Source organism: Cylas formicarius, unplaced genomic scaffold (assembly GCF_029955315.1).
Source record: "Cylas formicarius isolate icCylForm1 unplaced genomic scaffold, icCylForm1.1 PGA_scaffold_1__22_contigs__length_36826433, whole genome shotgun sequence".
Classification (NCBI taxonomy): Eukaryota; Metazoa; Arthropoda; class Insecta; order Coleoptera; family Brentidae; genus Cylas; species Cylas formicarius.
Genome location: NW_026844264.1, coordinates 22,073,888 through 22,086,355, shown reverse-complemented (window position 1 = coordinate 22,086,355; position 12,468 = coordinate 22,073,888). Strand labels below are relative to the sequence as shown.

General features: G+C 34.2%; 2 protein-coding genes across 3 annotated transcripts in view; one reads left to right on the top strand and one right to left on the bottom strand.

Moving 5' to 3' along the window:
- Window positions 1–12,468, top strand: part of LOC132697117 (uncharacterized) — an 88,003-nt gene that overhangs the window by 17,469 nt on the left and 58,066 nt on the right. The window lies entirely within an intron of this gene.
- Window positions 1–12,468, bottom strand: part of LOC132696688 (CD63 antigen-like) — a 67,385-nt gene that overhangs the window by 6,298 nt on the left and 48,619 nt on the right. For both annotated transcript variants that reach the window (XM_060661670.1, XM_060661669.1), the window contains 2 exons: window positions 3,656–3,868; window positions 1,505–1,668 (listed from right to left, as the gene is read on the bottom strand). In XM_060661670.1, the coding sequence (XP_060517653.1) occupies window positions 1,505–1,668; window positions 3,656–3,868 (377 nt within the window). The remainder of the gene's footprint in view (window positions 1–1,504; window positions 1,669–3,655; window positions 3,869–12,468) is intronic.

Genomic DNA, 12,468 nt, shown 5'->3' with positions numbered 1-12,468 from the left:
AGAGTGTCGTATGTTCCCTCAACGCTCAACTTTTTTTGACTTATTTGAGTAATCTAATAAAATAAAATAAAATTTATGAATAAAAACAAGAACAAATAGAAACACACAATTTGTGTTTTATTAAGATTATAAATGGAAAGGTCAAGTTGTTGTTAATAACAATGAGATAGGCAAAGCAAGCAAGGGTCGATTTTAGCTAAAATTTCTCAAGAAAATTTCAAGATTAGAAATTAAATTAATATAAGCAGTATCGGGGGTATGATCTGTTCATAGATATAAGAAAGTGACCAATTGCTTTTGAATGGGATTATCCAAGGGTCATTAACATACAATGCAATAAGATTATAATAGAAAATATTTTTTTAATTACCTGTGTATAATAATCTTTGGTTCGGTATACTACTTAGCTTAAGTTTATTAGTAATCATTCTTATTTCGTGTGTTGAATCGTGTGCGAATTATGCCCAAATGTAGAAAACACTATTCTATTGAGACTAAGGAAGTTATAAACAATATTACGGCATAAAATTTCCCAGTTATACGAGGAACAAAGCGTGTCTATATTAGATATCTTAATTAGGAGGCTTGAAAAGGATGAAATCGTTGTTAAATGTCGCAGAACTACCTTATGGAAGTGCATTCAACACATGAGTTTTAGATTTAAAAATGGAATGGAATCTTCGGAGACCGGAGATGGCGACTGGAATATCTAGAAAAAATTAGGATTTACAGTGTTGGGCAAATTCTGTTAAACATATAAAAAAACCAGAACAACCGTATATCCATATTGCAAATTATACAGAACAAATAATAATTAGAACAGACGATGATGGCGATAGTGATACTGATGTATTATGTGAATAATTCTAAGTAATTTAAGTAGGTAATAAAAATAATTTGTAATTTTAATTTAGAGTTAAACATAAATGCATACATAAATAAATAAATATTGTTTAGTATCTTTCCTAACAAAACTCCAAATAATTAAATTCTAAGCAAAGTACGGACCTGTTCGGCCATATTTCATTCTTACAGCTTGCCCGGGTCTTTCCTTAATTCGTATCTATGAACTGACATTACGTCAAAAATGTATAATCATATTTCTATGCTGTCAGATTGAATATGGGCATAGACTATTAATGCAAGCAAAATGGAACACACCTAGTGACGAGACGAGTTACGATGGAATAGTTTCGAATCACATAGATCTATAGAATCGCATAGTGCAACACTTTTACTGTCATCTTATTAGTTGCATCAGAGCTCCAATAAAATCAAATAAAATAATTCAAGGGACATTGTAAGTGCAACATATTTTTAAAACTCTATTCAAAATGTAAACGAAAATTTGAAAAAAACATAGGTACAACATGTGATCTATTTTAACTGAACAATGGTACAACCTGTGCATTTTTTTTTCAAATTAAATTCACCTAGCTACTCCCACCGTGTAAATTTTGATGGATATTTCATCTTACTTCTAACTTATTTCTAATTTTATTACCTTAGAATCCGTATTTTCTGAACCATTTCCCGTATCTCGTATCTTAAAATGCCCAGAAAACATATCTTCAGGAAAGCTAGTACGCAATATCCCAAAACCGCCAATAATGAGGCAGTCGACCTTAAATAAGCTAGAAGTCGTTCATCGCACCCTGTGTTATGAACCTAAAAATTTTATTGACGGCTATAAAGTTTTGTAAGAAGCTGAAATTCGTATCGATCGTGTGATAACCAAATTTTATAGAGTTGATTCCATCCAATAAACTCCAACACACCGTATTTTCGTGGAACAGAAAACATATGCCTAAGAATATTCTACTTGGATCTCACAAACTTTAATTGTGATTGTTTTTATTACAGAATATTAGTATATAAGTAATTGCCTAGCTTAATTGACAAAAACATGAAGCACGCTCCTCAACCTCATTTTTTGACATGTCAACTTTACAGAAAGGAGTAAGCTTTGAGAGATTATTGCGTCATCAAATTATAGATCACGGAGATGTGATGTAGCGACTATTTTCTGGCGTTTATAATTTCGATTTTTAAATAAATCTAAGAGATGATGCAATTCTGTAAAGTGTTGGCATGGTATAGCATTACAATATACATTGAAAGGCGCTAGCAAAAGTAACCACAGTTATATTTGCAAAAACCCGTCGCATAATACATTGGGGAATTGGGTTGGATTTGTGATGCTCTAGGACTATTTGGACGTCCACAAAGGAATAACTGCACAGCGCTGGCCTTGAGGATTTTGTAGACTAGAAACACATGCTCCGGATATCCTCAAAATCAAAACTGCACTATTTTTCTTTTATCATGATTGTTGACCGAGAAAGTTACAGTTTGTCGCAATTGTGTTCCCAATTTGTATCAGAAAACGATTTCAATAACACTGACAACGCCATTGAAAAATCAAATATGGTTTCTGGACACTTTCTTACCTCATTAACATGGTCCGACCAGTTATTTTTGGGAGCAAATTAGTACTGAGTACGAGCGTGGACCAAAAACTGAAATTTTGAGTTTTGTGTGTATTAGGACATATAATTTATAAACAGTTTAAACCGTTATTTGATAAAAAGAGCAACAGAAAATGAATTTGAAAGTCATTGATAAAATGGTAATAGTTACTCAAATAATCTTCAGAAATTGTCAAAAACTGGGAACCCTGTCTGTCTGTCACACTCACACAGTGCTTATGTGTTACAGAATTAAATGAATATCAAGAGGTAAGACTAATACGTTAATTTTCAAAACGTCAAGTTCTGGTGATGATGACATACTAAATAAAATTAAATACTGGGTACACATTTTGTGGAAATGCAGGCTGGAGGAAGCCACACCTATGTGGGATTAGGCTTCGGACGACACCAGGTAAATCACTTGCTGATCATTGCAAGATCGCCACCAATCCACCTACTAGCATATATCTACGACTATAACGGAGATAAAAAAGAAGCTAAAAAACGGCGCGAAACATAACAATAGCCAAGTGGCAGGAAGAATGGTCAACAAGCCCTAACGGAGCTTGGACTAGGGCATTAATACCCGACGTCAAGGAATGGATGCAGAAAACCTTAGGAGTCGCAGACTATTTCGTGACCCATTTCCTGTCGGGTCATGGAAGGTTCGACGAGTATGCCAAACGTATTAAGAAGACCCCAACAGCTCACTGCTTGTACTGTCAAAAGCTGGATACTGCAACACGCAATCTTCAAATGCGCGAAAGTTCTAGCTAGCTCGCACGCTGGGAACAGCACTGACTATGGAAACTTTCAGGAAACGTGGACAGACACCAGAGACTTCGATGCGATAACAACATATATTTCCAAAATCATGTCCAAGAAGGAACAGGACAGAAGAAGTAGGAGCACAGGACATTCATAGAGCAGACAATTCTCAGGCCCGATGCGATACTTACGGGTTGTTCCGGGACTGAGAGTAGGAACAGAAGAGAAGGAGTATTTTTAGTCGGTAAAAGTCCAACACCACCTGGCCAACCCCATCGGCCAAGTGAGGAATGTCACCCCTTCGAAAAAAAAAACCACCAGGTAAATTAAAAGCTCAAATATTGTACAAATATTAAAATACACAAAAGAGACAAACAAAGCAATGTACAATCCGGAGCCCAGGGGAATCCATTTACCTTGGTACATCGCAATGTATTATTAACAGGCGTCATTGTGCAACAACTAGTTGGCAATTCCCACCGACTAGTGCCAGTTTCGTTGTTGAATTCCTCGGGGCCTGTGACCCCGCAGCAAGAATCCTCAGTCTGTAAACGATCCCATAACGTCGTCATGTCGTTGTTGGAGCCGTACTCTTGCTGGAAGCGTATCCTCAGTGCCGGCCTCAATTCCTAGAATTTGTTAAAATTGTTTAATCATTAAGTAAGATTTATACGGGGTTGTTCAGATAAACTGTTCGTTAACACTTTACATACGAGGTTAGCACCAAAATTTCCCGGCCTGGCATAGATACTGCTCCAGTATCATGGTAAAACTTTGTCTTCTCTTAAATACATATCTTAGTAGGCTGCGAAAAAAAAATTGAAGTCTTGCGTCAAATAGTTTTTTATTGACAGCATTTTAAACAAGACGTGTCCGAAAAAATGTCGCAAATAATGCAAATTGAGCAGTCATAAAGTTTTTGACAAAAGAAGGGTTTGCACTTAAAATTATTAAAGAAAGGCTGGATGGTGTGTACGGCCAAAATTCTCCTTCGTATTCTGTAGTGAAAGAATGGGCAAAACGTTTTCGAATGAGGCAGGAGTACCTTAAAGATGATTCAAGAACTGGTCGACTATTGGAGGTCATAACGGAAGATATTATTGCGATTGTGGAAGAGGTGGTCGACGTTTTAAAGGTCAAGGAAATCTCAGAAATTACTAAGCTTTCTGATACAAGTGTTCGTTGAATCCTGCATGATCATTTAGGTATGCATAAGGTTAGTGCAAGATGGGTTCCTAAAAACCTTTCGGCTATTCAAAAACAACGGCGTGTCGAGTGTGCGCGGTCTTTTTTGTAACTCTGTGGGTCGGAACCGAAGCATGTGATAGGAACTATTGTGACAGGAGATGAAACTATGGTTCTCTATTATGACCCTCTATCGAAAAAAGTATCAATGGAGTTGCGTCATAAGGGTGCAGCACCTCCAAGAAAATTCAGAGTCTGCCAGTCAACAAAAAAGGTGATGGCCACGATCTTTTGGGATTGTGAAGGAATTCTTTTGATAGATTTTAAAGAAACTAATACTACTGTCAATGGTAAATGTTGCGCAACATTATTACATAAATTGTGAGACTGCATACGTGTAAAACGTCGAGGAAAGCTGACCAGAGGCGTGCGTCTTTTGCACAATAATGCACCTGTCCATACTGGTGGTGTTGCACAAGCTGCCATTTTAGAGTGTGGGTTCCAACAGATAGATCATCCTCCCTATAGTCCAGATATGGCCCCCAGTGACTATTATTTCTTTGGATATTTGAAAAAGGACTTATGCGGACGGCGGTTTAACGACGAAGTTGAGTTAAAAGATGCTCATTTTGCAGACAAACCAAAAGAATATTTTTTTAAAGGGATTGAGTTGTTAATAAAAAGATGTAATAAACGTATTGAAGTTAAGGGGGATTATATCGAAGAATAATAAAAAACTGTTACTCTACTTTGTTTCTTTCATATTCAGGCCGGGAAATTTTGGCGCTGCCCTCGTAGAATTTTTGAATTAAGCGGTTATATTTTCGATGCAGCGCGCCCCGTGTTATGTTCACTGTGCCGATATTTTTTGTATTTATTTCACTTTTTAAATGTAAAAATGGGAACAAGAGAAAAATTTAAAATATTTTTGATTACAATGTAAAATAGTTCTACAACTTTCAATGGAGAAACTCTAATTAGCTAAGACGCTGGCGAACTCTATACAAAAAGCATAATGAACCGAAAGTGATGATAATCCACCACCAAATGCGCATTTTGGGGTTTGTCCTGAATGGTGAATGAAAGCTAAATGGTCTAAAATACCTACAGCTAAATTAATAGACGATTTATTTAACTTAGATATCTTTTTCGCTGTCGCTATTATTTGTGTATTATTGTTTACGGAAAACATTTTATTCTCCGAAATAAGGGTCGGCACCATAGCACAACAACATACAATTTTATACGAAACTCAATTAAATTATAGAAACAAAAATAGAAACTGTAAGTGAGCAGAGCAATACAAGAAGAAAAGAAAAAGAAAAGATAAGTGAAATCAGGATAAAAGTTGGCATATGCTAAGCTTTGTGCAATAGCAATGTCGTACTCGAAGATTTTTCCTGGCTTGGCAGGACACGATTTTGATTTTGGACAGTGTTGAATCTCCCGGTTAACTGTATGACTTTAATTAGTGAGTTTTCCGCCATCTCTTTAAAAAGAAGATTACCAAGTTTGAAATTAAAAGAGCAAGCTGTCTGGCCACCTCTAGTAAGTAACCAACTGAAATAAACTTCATGAATATGTTTTTAATGCCTGAAGACCTGTGAGGGTAGCTGAGTTCTCGAGAGGAAAGTGAAACAATGAAAGTTGGCGTAAGCAATTCTTGCAAGTCTGCTGGTAGCAAAGTGGCAGTGTATTGGTTTGGAGAAGTACTACTCTTGATGAAAGAACTGTTACTGTCACGTTACTTTGAAAACCTTCCTTGATGTAGTTCCAAAGCTGTAATTTGTAAGTAAAAGTTGGGCATGTCGGCATGCTATCCTTTGCTTTTCTTAGCACAGTTTTCAATATTTTAACAAACTAGCGTGGATTCATGACAAAAATAAGAGGTAATTTCCATATCCTGTTTATCGTCTAAAGCCATTATTGCTTATAAGAACCACATATTTTCTCATAGCAAATCGTAGAAGTAGAAGTAAAAGTTAAAGGAACATTATGTACATCGAGTGACAAATTGTTTTCTCTGTTGAACATTTTGCTCGCTCGCAAGATGAAAATTCCGATCTTATTCATCGGGTGTGAGCTTTGATATTCCATTCGACATTTTCTGTACAGTTTCAGTTTCGAGAGTTCTGTTTTGGGGCTGGATTTTGTCAATTCGTGCCAGCCGATGTGGCATCTGCTGTATTATGTACCCAAGGGAATGTATTATCAACGGTTGCATGTGGCGGAAAATTGCCCATTCAATTATTCAATATGATGCGATTTATATAACAGGAAACCGGGTGCAATACCGATCCACATTTAGCCAAATTACTTCTCTTATTTCCGTTATGGACTTTCGAACAAATAATTATTGGATGTAAATATTTTTTATATTCCTATTTTTGCTAATGTAAAAAAATGTATATTTCATAGTGGTTAAAAAGTCACATGTACTATACTTCTTCAACGACCATTAGGGTGTGGCTACATTTTTGCAAAAAAGCAATGCATGGTGTGTGATGTGTTAGGAAACAAATTTATAAATATATATATATATATATATATATATATATATATATATATATATATATATATATATATATATATATATATATATATATATATATATATATATATATATATATATATATATATATATATATATATATATAACTACTCCTATGACGATAAATATCGAATTAGATCTAAACGGTTCAATACAAGTTTTTTTTTTATTTCGTTTTACGTATTATCATAACCATATTACTTCCTATTATAAATATTCTGTTAGCAAATGTGCTGCTACTCCAAATCGTTATCTGATAGTTATTATGGGATATACTGATCTATAATATATAATTGGAAAATACAGAATATGAAATTTGCACGACTTCAAGTGACAAATGAAATGCTAGAACGCGGATTGTCAACATGAGTGATTTCGTAGCCTTCCATATAGTGATATACGATATATTACCAATATAATGGTTATTGTTTCATATCATATTCGTAAGACGCAAAATCTCGGAATTGTTTATTATATTTTAAATTGTTTTTTTAAATGTCCATTTTTTTAATCCGCTGTAGATACTTGTCAAACTCCCGTTAATTTTGTAATACTTTAATGTAGGCAGACCCTATAAAAACTAAATAATTAATCATTGCTGTCTAAAGCACATTTTGCCAATAAACTAGCGAAACAAATTTCATTGTCCACAACTTATAATCCTACAGGTAGTCTTGTTGTTATATTGACATATGCCTTACAAATGGCGAAGTCAATGAAAGACCATTACCGAAACGTAATAATTGCTTGTAGAATTAATGAACCAAATTAGTCAAGTTAACGTAATGCCGTAAAAGTGGCAAATTACTTATCTGTTCGTTAATGAACATAACTTAAGCGGAGACGTATTGCACAAATTCGTTTTGATTAAACCTACTACATAATGTTTTTTTTTCGCTACTATCTAGTTATATAAACTAAACCCAAAACCGATTTAAACTGTATTGACAATGTAGTGATTGAAAGATGTCAATAAGTATTTCCTCTAAATATTTGTATAACGTTAAAGTTAGAATAATCAAACTACTTAAAGAACCTTTGAAAAAAGCGCATACACTTAGAAATTCAAAGAACTAATCTTTCAAAAAAATTTATTGAAAAATTTATTCACTAACTAAATGTATACGTAGAGAATACAAAAATTCTATTTCTTTTTATTTTTAGATAATATTCCCAAGAATTATATTATACATAAGATAAAATCAAATTAAATTTTCGCTCAATACGACAGAGATTTTAAATTATTAGGTTTTATAATAATAAGCTGAAGGGATATTACCGATATTAATTGCTTTAAAAACGTATATTTCTTAGGTTACAAAGGGTCTTAATGCATCATATAGGGGATGCTAATACATTAAAACTAATGCGCCTCAGACTGCTAGGTCAGTTTCACTAATTTTTACAAACTAACCTGCACTTTGGGCTTTTTTTCTTTCTAAACAGCAATCTTCAAACTTTTAACTCCTATCCTAAAAAATTAATGGAGTCAGGGCATAGGACAACTGTCTTCTTCTTCTGTGCCTTGTTTAATCTAATAGTGCCTCTTGTGAGAGAGAAGTCCAGCTATCTCGAGATCGTTGTAGGGATCTGCCTGGTGGTCGTCTTGTGCCGGCATTTTGCATTCTTGCCCATTTTTTGCTAATCTACTGGCCTCATCATGTCCAACATGATCTCTCCCATAGCGTCTTCTTGACCTAATCCATCTTACGATATTTTCTATGCCTAGCTCTGTTCTAATGGATTCGCTAACATATATTTGTTACAATTTCCACCGGATCGGTTCTTTGCGAATCACAATAGCTTGTGTCTTTTCGGTGAAGATTATCATGTTATATCTCTTTGCAGTTCCTTCAAGTTTATGTAGTAGTCGTTGCAGGCAATCTTTATTCTTAGCTATAAGTACTGCACATGCAAAAATAACTGCTTGATCCATGTAGCATCACAACAAAAGATAACGTGGCAGAGCAATTTGTTTCAGGCTTAGCGGTAAAGTTTTGATAACAAAAATTTGAAAAAAAATATGATAAAACGCAATATGAATCTGTCCGGGCGCACAGGTTATCCCTAAAGTCGATTACGTATTTAGCGTGGGTGATTTTAATATCAATTTATTTAATAAGGACAGCACAGAGGCTAGAAATGTGGAGAGTGTAGGACTAACGCAATATAGCTGTCAAAATATGCCCAGATTCCATTAACAAATTCGATAAAAACGAAGTGAAGTGATTATCGTTTATATCAAAAATGGCTTAAAGTATGTTCTGTAAGTTCTGAGATGTAACAATTTTACCAAATGTATGATCTCCAAATTTTAATTAGTGCTCTGTTATAAATTATGGTAATGGGCCGGGCATTTTAAATTAGCAAATTCTTCTAAAACGGAATTAAAGGCATGTCGTGATAAATAATCTGAAATGATGGAACGAATTTTACGCCATGAGAAAATATCGGTGGCATTACAAAATTATTATTTAGCTCCAAATCCTACCTGTCAGCATCAACTTAATTTAACCTCTGGATTTAGTGTATCGCCTGTGGGTTACGTGTTGCGGTGTGCTAAATCGTTTTCGCTATGTAGATGGAACTATTTTATACCGTATAGCCGTGAGGTAAATTATAGAGGATGGAAAACTGGACTTAGGCCTAATATGTATCCGGCATTTATATAACACAAATTGGAACCGCGGTTTTATTGTAAGAGCTTCTGTTAGAAATAGTACAAGAATCGTGAAATGCTTGTCTTCACAACAAAAAGTTTTGTTTTTGTTTGCACTAGAATATTGGCACAAGATGTTTAAAGTAAAAGAAGTCCTCGTATTGGAGGGAGAGTGCCAAATAAATGATTATGGCTGTGATATTTTAAAAATATCTGACACGAAAATTATCGCATGGGCAAAAAGAATGGTTAACAAAAAAATCCAAGGCCAATTTCAGTTGAATTCATTCGTCGATGGAAATGCGACAATGTTTACAGCAACAAACATAACCTAAAACTTTCGGCTACAGTGGTGACTGAAAAATTAGTGGTCAATAAATTAAATTTATTCAAAAAAGTGCATGCTAAAATTGGTCCGACATCCTGTTGGACATGTAAGGGTAATATCTTCGTCATCGATTCCAATCGAGTAAAAATACTTATTACTTCAGAGAACGATTTAAAGTAATGCTTAGTAAGTAATAAGATAACAAGATTATCCACGTTACTCAATCAAGATATAAAGCTGAACATAGTTGTACTACAGCTCTACTACAGATAACCGATGATATATTTAGGGCTACACATGAAGGCAAGCTGACACTACTAACCCTTTTAGACTATTCGAAAGCGAATGATACCGTTAATCATCAAATTTTCATTTCAATGTTAAATTTTATTGGTTTGTCAGAAAACGCAATTAATCTTTTAGCTTCATACCTACAACACCGATCTCTAACGGTAACATATAATGATGTAACTTCCTCTTTCTTAAATGTTAATAAAGGTATACCTCAGGGATCTATTTTAGGACCGCCTTTTTTATTGTATATGGCTCTCGTTTTACAAGACTTCTGTTGTCAAGTTGTCATCATTATTATGCAGACAATAGACAAATTTACCTTTCTTTTTTTCCCGGTGAAGTTAACCAAGCCGTTCCAGCCCTAAACTATGACTTGAACATAGTTTATATTTCTAAATGTTTATTTACAAAAGGCATATTTAATATTAAAATTTATTTATCAAAATCGTGAAAAAATAAAACAATGCTGTGTGAATCTCTGGTTTTGTCTCAACTAAGTTACGGGGATGCAGTGTATGGCCCTTTTTTAAACTATTTTGATAAACGCCGAATTCAAAAACTTCAAAACTCATGTCTCAGGTTAATTTTTGGGATCCGAAAGTTCGACAGAATTAGTCACACACTTCAAAGAGTTAATTGGCTAAATATGAAAATAGAATATTTCTTCATTCTGCCGTTCTATATTCAAAAATACTAAGTAGAATGTCTCCTTCATACCTTTTCAATAAAATAAGCTATCGCTGTGACTTACATAATCTTAATATATGATTTAAGGGAACGCTTACTCCGCCAATGCATGCAACTGAATTTTTTAAACGCTCCTTTTCATATAATATTGTTTCGTGTTTAAATAATTTGGCAAGTAAAATCAAAAATTTAAGCAACCTAAAACGCTTCAAAACTAACCTTTTTTAGAGACTACTGGATGAAATATTGCTTTAGTTATTTTTACTTTGTGTTTGATTTTCGCGGGAACACCAATCATTTTTCTTTGATTAAGTTACAACTTCGGGTTAGATAGAACAGTATACTAATCTTCAGTAGACTGAATCTCGCCTTTTTGCCAAAATGTAATCTTGTTATTGTTATATTGTATATAATTAAAACAAGGACTATTATTATTAATTTATAAATTCGTCTAGCAACAGGGATCGTGACGAAGCGTCACAATAAACAGGAGCCATGTATATACATTCTTCCAGAATGTATGACTCTGGCTCCTCTAAGCTATAGTTTGGGGTAATACTCTTAATACTTTTATATGGTACGATCCCATCTGATAAAATGTACATGTATAGATCACACCTCTCGTCAATACCGGACATTTCACCTCAATGAAATTTCTCATTGGTTACAAAAGAACTGGGTATCTTTTAACAGACAGGATTATCTTCAAATTCCCTGCTCAAACCAGACGAAGTACACTGTGAAACACTCAATAATTCAAAAAGTGACCTCACAGGCTACAGTATGCATGTTTGAACAGGCATTGGTCATCATGGATACATATTGTGTTCATCCCTCATAACAGTTAACATAGTAAGAGTAATCATTGTCTCAACGTATTACAGTCTCCCGTCTATAGTACAAAAAAGTAAAATCAAACTCTCATCTCTCCGTGATAAATGGAAAATGGATCTCGCTTTTAATTACTTCGAAATCGTTTTAATTCGCTTTCGCTATGTTTTCATCAGGAATATCGATCCATTTTCGAATACTTTATATTACCGTTTTCCAACGTTGCAAGGAAAACGACTGTTCCTGGCTGTCTATTATCGGACATTTTGGAATGTGGTTTAATAATGAAAAGACAATGATAAGACCTATCTACGATATTTGGTGGATTTTGAGTGCTATTGGTTAGTTATTTATGTGTGCGTGTAGAATTTTTACAATAAACGAAAAGTTGAATCCCTACTCTAAAATATTTAACTAAAAAGTCAGGTTTTTAATTACTAACAATTACCAATATCTAAGGTTCAATGCAAAAACCTTAATTTCCATTAACTTAGTGCCTATGTAGGAAGAAAATTTTCGTCATGATTAAAAGTTTACATGATCTGGACTTTAACTAATATCGAATTTAACATTTTATATTAATTCTTTGCTTAATTTTTCGTAGTACAAAACCTAATAGGAAAATAGCGTAGGGTATGTGTCGCTATGCGCGAAAAATCGCATGTTCTACACCGTAGTAAAACTTTTTGGCGAA